This window comes from Schistocerca serialis, chromosome 3 (assembly GCF_023864345.2).
Source record: "Schistocerca serialis cubense isolate TAMUIC-IGC-003099 chromosome 3, iqSchSeri2.2, whole genome shotgun sequence".
NCBI classification, from domain to species: domain Eukaryota; kingdom Metazoa; phylum Arthropoda; class Insecta; order Orthoptera; family Acrididae; genus Schistocerca; species Schistocerca serialis.
This window is the reverse complement of record NC_064640.1, coordinates 825,287,406-825,307,535: the sequence shown is the minus strand read 5'-3', so window position 1 is coordinate 825,307,535 and position 20,130 is coordinate 825,287,406. Positions and strand designations below refer to the sequence as shown.

The following is a 20,130-nucleotide window of genomic DNA, read 5'->3' as shown; positions in this document are numbered from 1 at the left end:
AGGTATGCTAGATTCACAATTTCTGACTCATGATGATGACCTATTCAATCAGCAGTTTATATTTCAGAATATAACATTCTTAAGAGGAGTTGGTTGGTTGACTGGATGATTAAAGGGACCAAACTACTAGGTCATCAGTCCCTTTTTCCTCAGACAGACAGGTCTACATGCCTGTAGATCAGATAGCCTACCACACAAAACCCAGGGGAGGAAAACCATAAGGTCTATGAAGGTGAGATAATGGACAAGAAGAAGAAAGAAAGAAAGAAAGAGAGAGAGCACAAGAAAGGTGTTCCCTCTAGGGAGCAGCCAGAAGCCTCCGAAAGCACAGTGCAATGCAATGAGGGAACATACATCCCAGTCCCCCCCCCCCCCCCTTACCAGATTTAGCCCACTCAGAAATCACCTAGGAAAGACTAGCAACATGGACACGACAGGAGAAGTACAGAGAGACAAAAGACAAACAAGTCTAACACACCATGGGGGGGGGGGGGGGGGGGGAGGGGGGAGTAAAAGAGCAGGTAAGGTGAGGACCAGGCTGCACCACAATGCCCAGATAGCCACAGCACAGACTTGGCAGAGGAGGCAAAGAGTGTTCTGCCAACCCATCAATGGGCCAATATGGGTAAGTGGACCTACCTTGAAGAGAGCGGTGAAAGCTCCCTTCAAGAATAAAACGTAAAACTAAGTCAGCCACTGAGGCACTGTCTCCTAACACCAGAGACAGCGCGTGAGGGAGATTAAGAGACCACTGCATGGTGGCTAACTTCGGACAGTCCAGCAAAATGTGGACCACCAGCAAATGGGAACCACAATGACAGAGAGGTGGGTCTTTGCGACAGAAGAGATGACCAAGAGTTAGCCAAGTATGGCCAATACGCAGCCAGCAAAAGGACGATCAAGTCTTTGAGAGAGGCCCACATGAAGGACCTCCACAGATTTATAGTCTCCTTCATCACCCTATTTTGTTTGGCAAAGTCAGAGTGAGCCATTCCTGATTCCCTAACCTTCATGGCATAATACCGATCAGAGGTTCATTACTGGAATACCAACATCACAAATCAGTTTACAGGTAGCCAGTTTGGCCAGGCTACCAGCAAGTTCATTTCCCAGGATCCTGATGTGGCCTGGGGTCCAGACATACAGGGAACCCTGGATAGCAATTACCAAGGGACGGTGAAGGTAACATTGGTCAAGAGATGCAAACTGCACAAGGAGTTGCTGAAGATGAGAGAGGATCCACCGGTGCAGAAACTAATATGTTCAAGAGCACGAGAGATGGCTACGAACTCCGCAATGAAAACATTACAACCATTTGGCAGGGAGCACAGTTCAGTGTCACATGCGAGTATAAGCAAAGCCCACATGACCAGCACCCATTAAGTCATCAGTACAGACTACTTCTGAACCCCAAGATATGACAAGAATGGCTAAAAATTGGTGGCAGATGGCCTCAGAAGGAACCGAGTCTTTCAGATCTGGTGATAGGTCAAGACAACGCTGTGGCCGAGGGATGCACCACGAATGTGTAGTGAATGGGCCTGGAGGAGAGGTGATAGAGGAAACAACTGGAGTTCAGAGAGGAGAGACAGGATGTGGATTGCGATTGTAATCCTTGATCTGGACTGCTGTTGCAGGGGATGGATTCCGGTGTTTCGACGGGATTGTATCAGGGCTTTGTAAAGCTGTGGAAAGGTAGTACGATCTGCATCCCAGCTGGTGTTACTCAGGCAGTGAAGACTATTAAGGTGCAGCTAACACTTTCGATCAATCTAGCATAGATGGGGAATCCACGTCAACTTAGGATCTAAGACCAGTCCAAAAAACCAAAATGTTCCTACCACATTGAGTAGTTGGCTGTTGAGGTAAAGTTCTGGTTGTGGGTGAACACTACAATGTTGACAGAAGTGCATAACATGAGTTTTGACACTGTAAAGTGAAAGCCATGGGTGAGGTCCCATGACTGCGCCTTTCCTATGGCACCTTGCAGTCGATGTTCAGCGACATCCATACTAACAGAGCCCTGTGGTACCCCATTCTCTCGTCGGATTGGGGGAGGAGGGGAGGGGGGTGGGGGGTGGTACTGTGGGAAGCAGCAAGTTGAACCTGCAAAGTATGGTGGGATAAGAAGATGTGTACAGTAGCTAGGATGTGGGGTCTTAAGCCTTTTTCAGGTCGAAGAAGATGGCTATAAGGTGTTGATATTGGACAAAAGCTGTTTGGATGGCAGACTCCAGGCAATCCAGATTTTCAGTATAGAGTCACCTCGGCAAAACCGCCCTGGGATGGAGGCAGAAGACCTCGAGACTCAAGGAGCCAATTCATCTCTAGAGGGTGCTTGCCCTGTTTCAGTACTGGGATGATGATGATTTGTCGCTGTTGCAATGGGAAGTCGCCCTCACTCCAGGATGCAGTTAAAGATGGCAAGGATATGACACTGACAATCCACAGATAGGTGCTTGATCATCTGGTTGAGGATGTGGTCCGATCCTGGGGCAGTGGGCTAGGACACTGACAAATCCCCATTCACTGAATGGAGCATTATACGGATCCAGGTGGTGTGCAGTAAAAGATAACTGCTTTTGCTCTACCCACTTTTTTAGGACACAAAAAAGGGTTGACAGTTCTCAGACTCAGAGGCTCTAGCATAATACAGAGAAAAATGTGGCATCTGTGTTAGTGTAGATGGCACCATTCAACAGAACACCACCAGGTACACCTGCAGGTGTCTGGTATCTGTAGATACATCTGACCTTGGCTCAAACCTATGAAGGGAAGGTTCACGGTCTGATGGTTGAAGCGTACTGTTCCTTGCATTCTTGTTTCCATCGTTTTATTGGATGGCAGACCCAGGCATGGAGCCACTGAAAGGCAATAACGTGCTCCATCGATGGGTGCCACTTATGGTGCTGGAGAGCTTGCCTATGATCTCTAATGGCCTCTGCAATTTCTGATGACCATCCAGGTATTGTCTTCTGTCGGGGTGCACAGAAGGAACAGGGAATCGCCAAAATCAGCTGCTCAAATAATGGTTGTAGTTGTATTCTGGACTGCCTCATCAATATCTCCATGCAGTGGGGAGCCAAGGGCAACAAAAGAGGCAAAAGCATCCCAGTCAACACGGCTGAGAGTCCATCTGGGCAGGCGTCCATGGGAGTGACGCTCTCTTTCACATCACTTCGGTATAATGTCACCCTGACCTTTTCAGGTAATGAATCACCATCAAAGGCCAACATGAAGGCACTGGTAGCGACACTGTTGTCCTTTGGTCCCCAATGTACATGACTAACAAAGTGTGCACCCTGGCACTCCAAGTTGGTGCATAGCTCAGCATCAGATTGTAAGAGCAGGTCCCTGAACCATATTTAGACTATTATGGGGAGTGACAGTCACCGGTATGTCACCCACCTTGTTAAGAGCTAGTAGCACCCGTGATTGGGCAGAGGATACTGTTTTGATCAAAATTGACCCACTTTTCATTTTAAAAATGGCTGCCACTTCCCCAAGCTTGACTTCTATGTTCTCCACAAAGAAGAAGGGTTCTGTGGCCAAGAAGGAATCCCCATCAATCCTTGAGCAAACTAATTATTGGGGGGACAGGGGGGGGGGGGGATATTTCTCTGCTTGCCGCTTAGCCCTATGGAAGGAAACATTTTATGGTCATATCTCTCTGCACTTAAATAGTACTTTCCTTCCATAGAGACTGCTGGGATCATACAGCTACCGGCGGAAGATAACTTCATCCGATTCATTTGCGGCTCATCCGCCATGGTGCCACCCACTTCGAATGGGGGCTCTTGCCATGTGCGCCACCCAGCCGCAGAAGATGGCTACGTGACCAGTAATCCGTTGCTCGGAGTCCCCGTGTCCCAGTCACAATGGGCACATGCACATAAACCTTGGCATACATAGGAAGTTTTCAGCTCAGACACCAACAATACAATACCCACGTGGCCAGGGGGCTACCACTGTGCAGCTATTTGATGACCACCATGACAGGATGGCCACCATGCTGGAGCTTGCACTGCATTGGGTGACCTTCCCTGCATGGTAAACATTTCTGGAGAAACTGAAAACTGATGGCAGGTCAAACCTAACAACGGGGACTATGTCTTTACTTAATGAAAAGTTGTAGAAAACAAAAAAAAGCGGAAACTCTAATCCCAGTCACAAACGAGGTCTGAGCTGGGTCTGCATCAAGAAAACCATACAATGGAGAGGCAGAGGGAGAAAGGGACAGTGGAAGTATAAGCTTGCAGGACAGAAACGAAGTAATGCTGCAAAGCATGGGGCCCCATGGTAGCCAAGCTGGTAGGTACTGACACGAGAGTTGTGAGCCCTCAGGGGCTAAATGAGTAATATTGTCATTGAACCTTGGTGGGTCCTTCCCCACATCTCATTACATCCCATCACACAAACTCAACCAGCATGTTTCTGACAAGGCTTGTGAATTTCTCCCATTAATCAATATTCTCCTTCCCAGATGTAAATAGTTGCTCAGATAGTTTGTTGTCATTTTATTGACACATCATGCACAACTTTTCATTCAACACCACTGATCAATGATGCTGCTGTAGCTCTGTGTTTGTTGATTCATCCATTTATTTTCACTGAATTGAAAAGTTCACATTTTTTTATTGACAGCATAAATTGTATACTTACATCATATGTATTCTACTTAGTTGGCTGTCCAAGATAATTTTCAGATAAGATATTTAGTACAATTTCACTTGAACCGCCATCCCTGCCATCCGTGTCATGCATGGCTGGCTAACAGGAACCTCTCCTATGGCTAAAACACGATCAGGTAATTTATCAGAAATATTTTTCCACAAATCTTCCGTAGCATTCCATGCCATCTCAACTGATGTAGTGTGTCACCAATAGATAGTTTTAGTAAGAAATTTTGGCCCACCTTTAAGGCTTAACTTTACCCAAATTATCTATTGTTGACTGCATTTATCTCATTACACAAAAAGAGACTTGTCACATATATATTCCAGTCAGAGTTTAAGATTTTGTTTCTAGTTTTACCCAATTTTCTGTTCCACTTGCTACACAAGCAATGCTGTTTAAGCAAGTCACAGTAATTCAGTGATCTTGCCTTGAATACTTGTCCAGTTACCTAATATTCAGTTTTCATTTTCACAGTTGACTTATATGGCTATTTGATCTCCTCAATATGAAATACATGTGAAGTGATCATGGCTCTTTGGTGTTCAACATCTAAAGGTACACAGGCTTACAAAGTAATTTATCTAAAAAAAAAAAAAAAAAAAGGATGCAAACTATACTGCAAACTAAACATATTGCGCTATTGAAGGAAATCCTTTCTGCGGGTACTGCATGCCAAACCAATTCAGCGAGGCACTTTAAAATTCTACATCCAATACAGATTAAGTCAAGGAATCTGCACCCAAGATCACCAAAAAATCAATGGAGCCTCTAGTTTAAATCCACCTGGCTCCAAACCAAGGATTCCAGTCAATACTGGGCATGAAAGAACAAATTGTGAACTGTGATTCCATTGGACGAGTGACAGTAACCCTGTTCACCACCAAAAGGAACTAAGATGATGACAAGCATTAGTTACAACCAGCTGTAACCATTGCACTAAACAGATGGCTGCAGAGCTGCTTCTATATCTCAGACGAGACCTTCCCACAGTAAACATATGGGATATCCAAAGGACTTCCTTTATGATCTGATTGTTATTTCCCCGAGGAGATCCATCATCATCTGCGTTAAATTGGAAACCTAATAGTGGGCAATCTGACCATAGTCTAGATCATGCAGGATCATTGACCTCAGGGTCAAAAGATAAAGCAACTGATGTGGGCTCATGTAACAACAGTAAACATGTCTTTCTCATATACACTTCACTATAAAATAATATTTTACTGCTATTTATGCAGATTTCCTCAACAAACTGAACCACTGACATCTTAACATAAAAGATTCATCTGTTAATAAGAAATTAATAATTTATTTGGAGAAATGTAACCCACAAAACACAGCACTGAAACGTATCACTGTGGAATGTTTATCAGCTCTATTGATGAAAACATCAGCCTATGTGCACATGCTATGCAGTGTTTTGGGGCCAAAGCCCTCAGAGTAAAGTCTAAGGAGAAAACATGCATTCCTCCAATCTTATGTAGGCTAGTCAATAGTGGAAACAACAATTTCAATAATGAGCAGCATATTCGCCCTAAAATATATGTTAACAATGTTGAACACCTCATTTAGTAGCTAAAGATCATGCAGATTGTTTCATAACTTATCACCAACACCAAGAATAACATACTGCATTACAGCACTCACCCTCTCTCATCTGGAGACTCAACACCATAGCCTTGAGCAAGCAAGGCTGCTATAGGTTCACTAATTACTTGCAGAACATCGAATCCTGCATCTTCCGCTGCATGTGCCATTGCCCGACGACTACACTTCGAAAAATTTAAGGGGACACACAGGACTGTGCGCAGATCTGTATCTGGAGGTACACATGTGGAAGCAAAGCCTGAAACAAATAACAAAAAATAAAGAAATGCTTTACATTACTACCAAACCACAAGCTTCATATTTGTATACAAACACTATATTTATTGTTGATTGACAGCTAGCTGGCTGGTCATCAGTAGAGTCAATGCCTACAGCTTATTCTTTTCCATCAAATAATTTGAAACACTTAAAAAACTCACAGTACAAATATGATGCAGCACTGGAAAACTTGTTAAATTGACATGCGACCCCATTAAAAGCAGGATCTTGCATTCGCAACATAAGTATTCCTGTAAATTGCTTTGTTCTACCACCAAATTCCTCGAAAGTTACAGAATCAGAAAAGCTACCCATAGATTAGTTCGGTACCTGCATCAAAAATTTGTAATTCATTTTTTTTAGGGGCAGGAACATTTTGTGAATGGGCCAAAGAGTTTTGTTACTGCAAAGTATTGATTCCACTGTGAGAGTACTTATTAGTTACATGTTCAAAAGGAAAACTCTAATAGTTTAATCATTTTTTGTAATAGGACAGTGTGAAAAAATGAGTGAAAAGTCACCGAGACCAAATCATTCTCTCTATTTCAGCAATCATATTCCCACTTGACAGCTTCTACAAGCAAAACATGTCAAAGCACTACATCAAAGGAAGTCAGCATTTAGAAGATAAAAGTATATCTGTGATAATACAGGATGGATGTATTTAACCATTGCACTACCTGATAAAATCTGTAGCCACTCTTTGGTGGCTATGTCTTTTTATCCTGCACAAAAAATGTGTATAAAATTTTAAAGCCCAAAACTTCTTCAAATTGGCTGCCTTGTCAGGATCCAATTCTGTACAGATTGCTCGCAAAGATAGCAACCAAAGTAAGATTGTAATTTTGACATGTTACATATACACTGTCCAGTCACATTAATGTGACCATCAGTCGAAAGCCTGAATAACCACCTTTTGCTGCATAGACCACTGCGAGACATGCAGGAATAGTGATAGTGAAGTTCTGGAGGGTAACGACACGGATATGGAGCCATGCAGACTCCAGTGCCATGGCCAGAATTTGACAGGTTTCTCTTGAGAATCCACCGCGAGAACAGCTCGATCGAGGTGGTCCCACAGATTATCAACCGGGTTTAAATCCAGAGGGTCTGGTGGCCAGGGGGGTACAGTAAATTCATCCTGGTGCTCTTAAAAACGAACTGCATGTATGAGTGAACATGGTAACCAAGGCTAGATGCATACTTATATCAATCATCTGTGCCTTTCAGAATGACAAAATAACTCGGGTAATGCCTTGAATATATTCCCCAGACCACAAAGCTCCCTCCTCCAGCCTGGACCCCTTTGCTTTCAGATGATTCACACTGTGCACACCAATGGCCAGCTGTCCAATGGAGCATAAAACATGATTCATCTGAAAAGGCAACCTGTCACCACTCAGTGGACACCCAGCTGCAGTGCTGGCGAGCTAATTCCAGTCTTTGTTGCCGATGAACACCAGTTAGCAAGAGTGCACAAACCAGGCACCTGCTGCAGAGAACCATACACAGCAATGTTTGCTGAACGGTCATTGAGGAGACATTTTTGGTAGCCATGGGTTTATCTGGGCAGTCTGATGCTCACCCATACATATCTACACAGCTGTTGTTCACCCCGTCATCTCTGGCCCGTAGTGCATTATAGCTACCGTTGTGCTGGTTTTGTATAGCACCTATTTTATCATGCACGGTATACTTTAAACACAATGGCACACAAACAGTTTCATAACTTAGCTGTTTTGGAAATTCTTCCACCCTTGGCCTGAAAGTCAATGATCATGTCCTTCTGGAAGTCAGATAAACCGCTCTGTTTCCACATTATAACGACTGCAATGTTTTCCATGTTCCCCAACACACTTTATATACCCTCCCCCGCTGGCGCTGCCACCTGCTGTTTGTGAGTGGTTATTCATGCTGATTCCAAACATAGGCAGTGGTCACACTGTTGTTACTGGATTGTGCATAACACCTTTGTCAGTCTCTGGATTAATTACAACAGAGATATGTTGCAATTTTTTCCAGCTAGTGTGTTGAACAACAGAATCATTTTAAGTAATTACTACTCACAATCTAACAATGCGGGTATAGTATTAAGAATGGAGTGTCGAATGATACAATTTATACTCTGAGGAATATCTCCTATGATGCCCAAATGGATCATTAAGTAGTTAAGATCCTACTGTCAGTTTATAAACTAGTTGTATTATAAGAAAAACATGAAACAGACAGTATTAATACATAACTGACAAACAAAGAATCATAATAATATGAGTAAATATACTGCTACAGATTTCTGAAAACAACTATCAGACGACATATATAAGTGCCTGAAGGTCAGTGCTCTTAGTATCTTTTCTTAATAATGTCTGTAGCTTCTGTCTGTAGTTTTTATGCTTACACTAGCAATTAGTGAATAATGGAAATCCAGTCAACCATGTTTTCAGACAAAGATAAAGAAAAGAAGGAAAAATAATGTCTAAGGTAGGGTGGACAGTGATCAGTGATGTCTGAGTAAGCTGTATTGCCTACTCAAGTTGTGTACACACACACACACAAGTTACAACTCTTACAACACTAGACAGTATAAAATGTAATTACAATTTTTCTACTTTGGAGCAAAGCAGTTTGATACATTTCTTAGAGTAGCTTAATACATTTAATCAAGAAACAAATTTGCTAACTGAAAACCAAGTTTGCACTACTTTCTAACAAAAGAACAATCTCTGTGAATTTAGTTTAGTAGCGGCATTGGTGAGCTCTACTGTAAAGAATGGAAAGTTTAAAAAGTCATCACCCCTCTGTGTCATAAAAGGTGAAGTATTAGTTTATTTGGCCAAAGATGGTGTCAACAACCATTCCATGGTACACTTGAATGTATACAACTAAAATGAATTTGGGGGACCACAGGAAACCTAAGTCAGGCTGGCTGGACTGGGATCCAAACAACTTTCCTCCAAAATACAAGAACAGCATTCTTGATCACTAACCACCACATTCCATCAGTGAAGCCTAAAGAAGTCTACACACACTTTTGGTAAAACTCCATCTTATTCTTTACACTCCCTATACAGTTTTTGATGTACAAATCTAAAACCACTCCTGATCATAACTGTTTGTTGAACAGATAAATTATGCTTGAATTCAGTAAGTTCCCAAGGTAATTAAAAAGACAGATTCATCTCAGATATTTAACCAGAGTTATGTCAGTAACAAGCATTTCACGGCAAGTCACATGGGGGATAACAACTGCAAAGCAAAGCAATAATCTGACGGTCCCATCATGATCATAGTCCATGGTGGGCTTCAGTTTATTAGTAAAATATTGGAAAACTGTGGTATCCTTACAAATTTACTATGGAATATTCCTCAACCATCTGGGGTGAGTGACTGAAGCTCTGATAAAGTCAGAGGCTACACATGTGATCTGGCAGACATTGTGAGAAATATGTCAACAAATTGATGAAAATGAATATTGGAAACTTTAAGTGGTTCATCCCGCAGTTCTCCACATTTCTTCCCATAAATGTGTATTACGTAAATTTAAATAAATTCAACAGAAATAGCACGAGGTACAGAAATTAAACTATTACAGCATGTGAATGAGAGGATAGGTATTCGCAGACAAACTGTGAGAGCCACACTGCACCTGTGGTCATACAGCTCAGGGAGTAGAAGTATTGACTACGAAAGGCATAGGTTCAAGTCTGAGATTCAGTCAAGTGAAAAGTTTTATTCTGAAGGAAAATTTCATTACATGTACACTCCAATGTAAAGTGAAAGATTCATTTTTATTAAACACACGTAATCATATCAGCCATTTCAAATGGAAAAAAAAGTAGCAAAAGCAATTATTACTTCTTGTTCATTCTTACGACACAAACCCAGGCCCGAGGACTGCATGGGTAGCAGAGGCCAGCAGATTGCACAGTTACAACAAGAGTGATGGAAGGTCAGGACAGAGGGACTGGTCCCCCACCTCCACAGGCACACACACTGTGATCCTCTCAACCATCCTCCAGTGAGAAGGGACACGAGGCACAGGTGGCGGTCATCTTAGTTCCAGCCTGAGCATCAGAAGTGACGACAGGGTGCCAAATGCGACTGTGGTCACAGCCAGAGCTGTTTCGTGTTGGTGGGTCAGACAGTCATGTCTGGCCTTAACATCAAGCCACTGATGCTCTCTGTCACCAATTGATGACCCCTTGGGTCCATCCCAGACACCAACTGCATATGCATGCCCAGACAGACATTCCATCCACAGGCAGGCCTATAGGCAGGTTTGGCACACAGCACAGGATGCAGGAGGTCTAATGGTGTACAATACCAACTCAAATGCAGTATTTCAGCCAGATGATGTCTGCAAGGTCTTCAGCAGCTGTGTTTTAAATGTATGGACCATCTGCTCAATCTCCCCATTAGGAGCATGGTGAAACAGGGTGGTGATCGCATTACAGCCACAGACAGCCTAAAGCTGCATCTACGTAAATGGGGGCTAACTTTCCAACACCAGGGAATAAGTGGCACTCCCTCAAGGTAGAATACCATCATGAGGTCACAAGTGGTAGAAATGGTGGTAATGAACAGCATCCACGCCACGTAAGGGAAGTTTTGAGAGCGTGGCCACCACCAAAAGCCACATAACAACCTGAAATGTCACGGTAAAATCAACGAGGACCTTCTCCGACAAGTTATCAGGATGGGGCCACGACGAGGAACCTTGACCGTGGGACAAGTGATTGAGAGATCAGGCATGACACGAGCCGTATGCGCATTCAATGTCTGCATTGATGTTGGGCCAGTACACGTGCTGTGGGGCTAGTGCCTCCATACATGTCCTCCACCAATGACAAGCACAAAGGAGCTGGAGGATGCGGGGACAGAGCGAGGATAGAATGATGGTCAGGTTTTCGAGAGTCCTCTGCAGCCATCATTAAAACATCATTTGTAGCATTGAATCAGTAGCATAACATGAAATAATTGTGAAAGGCTAGATCAGTAAGGCTCAAAACATTCTCTGGACACCTCTCCAGTACCTCAGACAAAACTTTCAACAGGACAGGATCGTGAAACAACACAGTGGATACCTCACGTGCAGTCAGAAGGAATTGAACCAGGATTTATTGTGGATGTTGGTCCAGGGGAAACAAACTGTTTCCTTGTGGTTGAACTGCACATTGGCACCAAGAGGAATTGGGGGTAGGGTGTTCACGTTGGTGAGTTGGGTGAAAGTGGATTTTAATTGATACCCAATCAAAAACAATGCCCAATTCTGCATACAATGCATCATCTTTTCCAGGAGTTTAGAACAATGCACAAACAACAAAATCAAGGCTTTGAGCTTTGCAGTCGCTCAACAGGTGTAATTTGCTGCCATACAGTCTACATTCCAGAGGTGAGAGCAACTGGCCATTCACTACTACCCGACACCTTATGGGACAAAACAACCGCTATACCATATCGGGAAGTGTCTGTCTCGAGTGTCAAGGGCAGGTCCAATGAATATAGTGTCAGTCACAATGCCACCTTGAAACTGTACTTAATGTTCTGATATGCCAATTGGCAGGTGGTCAACCACACAAACTTGACACCCTTCTTGCATAGTCGATCTAGGGGATCTGTGATTTGTGCCACCTAGGGAATAAACTTGGCACAGAACATGATTCTACCCAGAAACAACTAGCTGCTTAAGGTCAGTAGTGGCCAACATATTAGTGATTACGTCAATGTGGTCACACGTGTGCACGATACTATAGCGACCTGGGGTCACTGGGGCCTCTAAGGTACAGAGGCTGTGAAGTGGTGGGTTGTGGAAGCAGTGGTGCTGGCCAGGGATGGACAGGTATAGTGCATTTTATTTTTCTTGAATTACAGCACTGGAGTGTCTGGATAAAGGAGACCATAATTAGGGTGTTTTGGGGTGCAGCAAATGCAGAGCGCATAAGATATCAGCTGTTGTTGGTGCAAAACTTGCAGAAGTGGAATCCCCTGCCTCTGTGAGAAGACTAATCACGGGGCTAGTCCGGAAGGCGCCAGTCACAAGTCGGACCCCACAATGGTGGATGGGATCTAGTATCTGCAATGTTGAAGGTGACACAAAACCATAGACAAGACTCCCGTAGTCTAAACGAGACTGGGCCAGTGCTTTGTACAATCGCAGGAGAATAGAGTGGTCTGCACCTCAGGTGGTATCGCACAGACATCTGAGAACATTGAGACGTAACCAGCACATCCTCTTCAGCTGGCGAAGACGAGGGAGCCGTGTCAACCGGACATCGAAGACCAGACCCAAGAAGAGACGGGTGTCCACCACCTTGAGGGATTGGCCATCGAGGAACAGGTCCGGATGAGGATGGACTATATGGCAACGGCAGAAATACGTGACATACAATTTGGTCACCGAAAACTGAAAGCCATGGGAGAGAGCCCAAGATTGCACCCGGTAGATTGCCCCCCTGTAGACGGCTTTCTGCAGCGCCCACGACAGAGGAAGCGACATACGTACAAAAATCGTCAACATACAAAGACACGAACACTGTCGGCCCAGCAGCCACTACCAGTCCATTAATGGCGATGAAAAAAAGAAGGACGCTCAGTACAGAACTCTGTGGAACCCCATTTTCTTACCGACGGGAAGTGCTGTAGGAGGAACCAACTTGGACCCGGAAAGAGCGACATGAAAGAAAGTTATGGATAAAAATGGGCAGAGCACCACAAAGGCCCCAGTCGTGAAGGGTGGTGAGGATGTGGTGGCACCAGTTGGTGCCGTAGGCTTTATGCAGGTCAAAGAAGACTGCAGTGAGGTGTTGCCAATGGGCAAAAGCCGACCGGATAGCAGAATCCAGGTGGAATAAGTTATCCAATGTAGAGTGGCCACGGCAGAAACCACCTTGAGTCGATGACAAAAGGTCACAGAATTCGAGGATCCAAAACAGCCGCCAACTCACCAGGCGTTCAATGAGCTTGCAGAGGGTGTTGGTAAGGCTAATTGGACAGTAGCTATCCAACTGAAGAGGTGGCTGCCCAGGCTTCAACACCGGAATAACAATGCTTTCCTGCCACTGGGTAGGAAATACCCCCTCACTCCACAGATGGTTGAAAAGGGTCTGTACACGACGGTGGCCAGCCACCGATAAGTGATGGAGCATTTGGTTATGTATCCAATCCGGTCCAGGAGACGTGTCAGGACGAAGGGTGAGGGTGCTGGCGAATTCCCACTCGCTAAATGGGGCATTACAAAGCTCCAAGCAGCGAGAAATGAAAGACAAAGGCAGTCGTTATGAGCGCTGTTTGAGGAGGAGGAGGAGGAACAAGGGCGGATACTGAGTCGACGCAGAGGCTTGGGCAAAGTGTTGAGCGAAACACTCTGCAACAAAGTACAGATGGGAAGGACAACACCATGCACAGAAATTCCTGCAACGGGACAATAGCCAAAAATTTGCCTGAGTTTTGCCCAGTCTTGTGAAGAGCAGGTGTGTGGTCCTATGGCAGATACATACCATTACCAGCAAATCCGTTTCTGAAATTTGATTGCAGCAATTTCCAGAGTCCATTATGGGACCATCATTTGACAGGGGAGGGGGGAACCCCGAGGAAGAAGGGATGGCTGAAACCGCTGTGGCAAGAATGGCGGCAGTTAAAGTCTGTGTAGACTCATCAATACTACGGTGTGGTAGTATGGGGGGATGGTAGCAGAAGAGAAGGCACCCCAATCAGCTGTAGAGAAGGCCCACCTGGGAGGGTGACGGAGCAAGACATACTGAAGGAAGGTCAAAACAATCGGGTAATGATCGCTGTCACATAAGTCATCGTGGACACCCCACTGAATGGAGGGAAGAAGGCTGGGACTGTAGATGATGAGGCCAATGGAAGAGAAAGTGCCGTGTGCCACACTTAAGTCTGCGGGAGTACCGGTGTTACAGAGGTCAAGCGCTGCCAGAACAGATTCAACTGTCCTGCCCAGGGCAATAGTCGGGTGACTACCCCAAAGAGGGTTGTGGGCATTGAAGTCCCCTACAAGCAGGGAGGGAGAAGGGAGTTGTTGAAGAAGGGTGGTTAGGGCAAGGGATGTGGGTGGCCTGTCAGGCAGGAGGTAGAGATTACAGATTGTGATTGGAGTGGTGAGATCAACCCTGACAGCAATTGCTTCCAGAGTGGTATGGAGGGGAACCCATTTACTAAAATTGTCTTTGCGCACCAAGGTGCAAACACCACCAGCCTGCACAGGGCCAATCTGGTTTCAACAGAAAGCATGGAACCCATGAAGGGTGGGTGAGTAAGAATTGACAAAATGGGTCTCTTGGAGAACAATACAAGCAGCAGAGTAGGAGGAAAGAAGGGGCTGCAACTCCAGGAGGTGACGCAAATAGCCATTACAATTCCACTGGAGGATTCTCAAGCTGGAGTCCAAATGGCAAGCGAACGGACTGGAGCCGGTCACGCCACCGAGTCGCCATCCATCACCGATAAGGATGGAGTAATGTCCATATAGGTGGGGTCAGACTGTTGGTTCATTGGCTGGAAGAAGGGAAGGTGGCACATCAGGGGGGTACCTGAGGGGCCTTGCGCTTGTTCCCTTGTTCTTGTGTTTCTGCTGCTTCTCTTGTGATGGAACAGAAGGGCAGACTGCAGTGTGGTAGGACACAGAATTACACCTGACAATAGCAGCCCCCACCAGCCGCAGATCGTGCGGCCTATGTGGAGCTGCAGATCGCCTTTCAGGGGGTGCCGGGAAGAGGAGTCCCGGGAGGGAGCTCCAGTACCATCGGCTGCCGAAGAAGGGGAGCGCTTCTCTGGCGGGGGAGGGGGATTAGCACCCAAAGGGGTGAGGGTGAGGGTGAGGGTGAGGGGGAATTTGGGCGCGGCTTGGAAGAGGAGGGGGTACGAAGGGGAGTGGACGTAACTGAAGCAAAAGCAGAAGTTAGAGGCACAGGATGGAGCCGGTCATACTTTCGACAAGCCTCGGTGTAGGTAAGTCGATCTAAAGTCTTGTACTCTTGAATCCGTCATTCTTTCACATACACCAGGCATGCTTGCGAGTGCGGAGGATGCTGCGCATCACAACTGATGCACACAGGCGGAGGACCACAGGCACTCCCCTCATGGAGGGGGCACCCACAGTCACCACAGAGGTGATAACTGGTGGAGCGGGAAGACCTGTGTCCAAACCGTAAGCATTTGAAGCATCTCATCGGTGGTGGAATGTAAGGTTTTACATCACACCGATACACCACCACCTTTACCTTCTCTGGGAGGATATCCCCTTCGAAGGCCAGAAAAAAGGAGTCTCTATCAGTGTGATTATTTTTAAGGCCTCGCTGTACAATGTGGATAAATCGGACTCCTTGCCGCTCGAGGTTTGCATGGAGGTCCTTGTCAGTTTGGAGAAGAAGATCCCAGTAGAAAATGATACCGTGTACCGAGTTCAAAGATTGGTGGGGTGCGATGGAGACTGTGCTGTGGTCATAAGTCCCCTAGAACTTAGAACTACTTAAACCTATCTGACCTAAAGACATCACACACATCTATGCCCGAGGCAGGATTCGAACCTGCGACCATAGCGGTCGTGCGGTTCCAGACTGTAGCGCCTTTAACCGCTCGGCCACTCTGGCCAGCCTCTGCAGACTGGGCAGGAGAAGATGTCTTTATGAGCAAAGAACCGGACTGCATTTTACTCGTGGATTCCACTTCATGATACTTATCTTCAATCGCCTCAACAAAAAAACAAAGGCTTGGTCGTGGCAAAACTCTCACCACCTGTCCTGATACAAACCAGGTACCGAGGGAAAGGTTTCAACCCAAGTCGGCAAGCTTGACCTTCTTCCCATGGGGTGGCGAGGGAGGGGAAGGCCAAAGGATCAGAAGGACTATCATGTCTACTATCACTCTTAGAAATGGCCAAAGAATGGCCAGGATATTGAAGCCTTTCCCACTTCATATGCAAGGCGTCTGCCCTAGTACCACCCACCCTGACCAGGGGCTCGCCCAGTGGGCACCACCCCGCCATAGCGAGGGCCGTCTGGCACGGCAGCCATTGCTGGGAGTTCTGATGCCCCAAAGTGATGAGCATCAACTCCTTGGCATACACGAGCCGTTAACAGCTCAGGTACTAGCAGTGTGATCCCTGTGTTGTCAGGGGGCTCAGCCAGTTGGGTACTTAACAGCCCCACCACACGGACTGGCTACCATGCTGGTGACCTAGCGTGAAGGGGGGCCAGGGTGCAAGGGGGAAAATGGAGGGGTGGGGAGGGGAGGGTGAGATGAGCCTCCAACATGGAAACTAGGTAGGGAGTTCATCCCCAAATGCTCACACTGACGGAAAATGTTGGAAATGGAGGTCAAACTCCAAGGGGACCAAAACGCTGAAAAGGAGATGGAAACAGCAAACTAAATAATTGCACATACCAAAACAAAGCCGGGAGGAAAGCCAAGTCGACATGAATTCCACCAAGAGGGAAAGGAGGGGCCAGGGGGAAAGGAGCAAGGACAGGAAAGGAAAGGAGAGGAACAGGGATGGTAATGCAGGTCTGGGAAAAGGAAGGAGACTGCAAATAGCTCGGAGTCCCGTGCACACCACACACGTACCCACAAAGGGACTGTCGGCCCCCTGGATGGACATACGACGGAACTTCCAACATTGAAAACACCACATTGGGGGAGGGATATAGGGCTTCACATCACAGCAGTAGACCATCACCTTGATCTTATCAGGTAATCTATCTCCCTCGAAAGCCAAGATGAAGGCACCGGTGGCAACCTGCTTATCCCTCGGACTCTGATGGACACGCCGAACGAAATGTACACTTCGCCGTTCTAACCTGGTGCACAGCTCATCGTCGGACTGCAAAAGAAGGTCCCTGTGAATTATGATACCCTGGACCATATTTAAGCGCTTATGGGGCACAATGATTACAGAAACATCCCCCAGCTTGTCACAACAACTGAGTAACACCCGTGACTGGGCAGAGGATGCTGTTTTGATCAAGACTGACCCAGATCTCATCTTGGACAATCCCTCAACCCCCCCCCCCCCAAACTTCTCCTCTAAATGCTCAACAGAAAACTGAGGCTTCATTATCATGAAAGATTCCCGATCAGCTCTCAAACATATAAAGTAGCGGGGCGAATAAGAGCTGCTGCCATCCTTAACCTGATGTCCCTCCCATGGTGTGGTCAGGGAGGGGAACAATTTGGGGTCTTAATTCTGTGTGTTGAATTGAGCCTGTGAACGCTGAAAGACTACTGGTGTTTGACCACCAGTAAGAGATGATGTACTACGCTTCATCGGGTGTCATCCGCCCTGATGCCACCCACTCCAACCAGGGGGGCTCCCCACGGGTGCCATCCAGCCACAGCATAGGCCACCTGGCAGCATGGCCATTGCCAGGAGTCCCGATACCCCAGGAGGATGGGTATCTACCCCTGGCATATGAGGAGAGTTAATGGCGCAGGGATCAGCAGAGAGATCCCTGTGTGGTCAGGGAGCTACAACCAACAGGGAACATGGTGGCCCCACCGCAATTGACTGGCTATGGTGCTGGACATCAGGTGCAACCAAGCAAACAAGTCCATCATCATTGTCAGCATACAAATGATACTACACAGTTGATGGAAAAATACATACCCAGGAGGGTGACCTCGCCCAACAGTTGGAGAATGAGCAGAAGTGCAAATCCACGTCAACTAAGGATGTGATAGGTATCAGCGCACGATGGACACGATGCACCATGTAAGGGGCACTTCAGGAAAATTTTGAAAAATGGGGGTCAAACCCAACAGGGGGCCATCACAAAGGCTGAAACATGTGAGACTCCTTTTAGTCACCTCTTACGACAGGCAGGAATACCTCAGGCCTATTCTAACCCCCGGACCCGCAGGGGAGTTTTTAGACAGTGTAAGAAGGATGGACATGCAGATGCATATAAGGAACACCCATAGCCTAGTTTTGAATGGACAAGGGATCAGTACAAACGTCCGATCCCCTCCCCAGGAAGTACCACTGAGGACACACAGGACACTGAGGGACCAGGTGCAGCATGCAGCAAGGCAAGACACATGGGAGAACCATGAAAGTTTCCCATCAAGTGCGAGCCCGAGGAATTCCATTGATCCAGTGAACGGATGAGCAACAGGCCCAAGATCTAAAGATGGTGGAAGAAACCCAATGCGCTACTACAAATTCATACAAACGGATTTGTTAGTGGAAAATCAAAAGCCATTGTCAATGTGCCATAAGTAAGACGATTGAAACATCGCTGAAGATGCCTCTGAAGGCAATAAATCACAAAATCATTACTGAAACAGGAGCCAGAGATGCCTGGCGGGAGACAAGCCATTATAGAGTTAATGGCTATAGCAAAAAAGGATGACACTCAGGATGGAGCCCTGAGGCACTCCAATTTCCTGGTTAAAAGCGTCCAACAAGGCAGAAACCACAGTTACATTGAGAACTCTGTCTTGTAAAAATTCCTGAAGGAAATGGGGCAAGCAGCCTCTGAAGCTCTTCGTATGGAGAGTATGAAGGATACCCGTCCTCCAGCAGGTGTTATAAGTTTTCTCCAAATCAAAAAACACATCCCACAGTCTGGTACTTCTGCAGAAAACCATTCACGACATGGATTGACAAAGTCATGAGATGGTCGATGCCGAACGGCAGGCTAGGAATCCACACTGTGCAGTAGTTAGTAACTGCGAGACTCAAGCCATCATACCAGCCGGGCATTAATCATACATTCCATCAGCTTGCAAACACAGCTGGTGAGAGAAATGGGGCAGTCGCTGGAAATCTGCTCAGATGTCATTGTATGTATGGAGGAGAAAATGCCTTACCCACAAGAGAAAAGTACTGCAACATCTGAATGTGAACATCGTCCAGCCTGGGATGAAGCGAGAGTGTGATCTAGCTCCCTCACAGTAAAGGTGGCAGGATTCACAATTATAAAAGGAGAAGGGTATCACCCGAGCCGTCTCCACTCATTTCGGATGGAAGACGGCAGGGCAATAGTCGGTAAAGCTCAAAATCTCCAGAAAATAGCGACCTAAGGTGTTGGAGACAGCTGTGGGGTCCAAGACGACACCATCTGCTACTGTTAGGCCGGAAATTGGGGAATGGACCTAGGTCCAAGAGAGAAAACAAGTAAATGGAATCTAGCTAGTATTTTTGCTGTCCCGAAGAAGCCGATGACACTGTGCCCCCGACTGTTTACGGCACCATTTTCACTGACGATTTTGCCATCAATTGTTATTCTCCATGGACTTGTCCGCTTGAGCAGTGTCTTCAGCACTGTCTCGATCTTATTTACTCATGGAACATCGACAATGGCTTTCAGTTTTCCACTGACAAAACAGTTTGTATGAATTTCTGGTGGCACAACGAGTTTCTTCCACCATCTTTATATCTTGGGCCTGTTGCTCTTCCGTTCGTTGAAACTATGAAATTACTAGGACTCATGCTCCATTGGAAACTTTCTTGGTCCTCCCATGTGTCTTACATGACTGCCTGCTGTACCCTGTCCCTCAGTATACTGTGTGTTCCTTGTGGTACTTCCTGGGGAACGGAATGGACCACCCTCCTCTGCTTGTACCGGTCCC

At 46.2% G+C, this 20,130-nt stretch overlaps 1 protein-coding gene across 1 annotated transcript in view; it reads right to left on the bottom strand.

Moving 5' to 3' along the window:
• LOC126471248 (heat shock 70 kDa protein 14-like) overlaps window positions 1-20,130 on the bottom strand; it is a 196,434-nt gene that overhangs the window by 90,950 nt on the left and 85,354 nt on the right. The window contains exon 3 of the mRNA XM_050099365.1: window positions 6,325-6,523. Coding sequence (XP_049955322.1) covers window positions 6,325-6,523 — 199 coding nt within the window. The remainder of the gene's footprint in view (window positions 1-6,324; window positions 6,524-20,130) is intronic.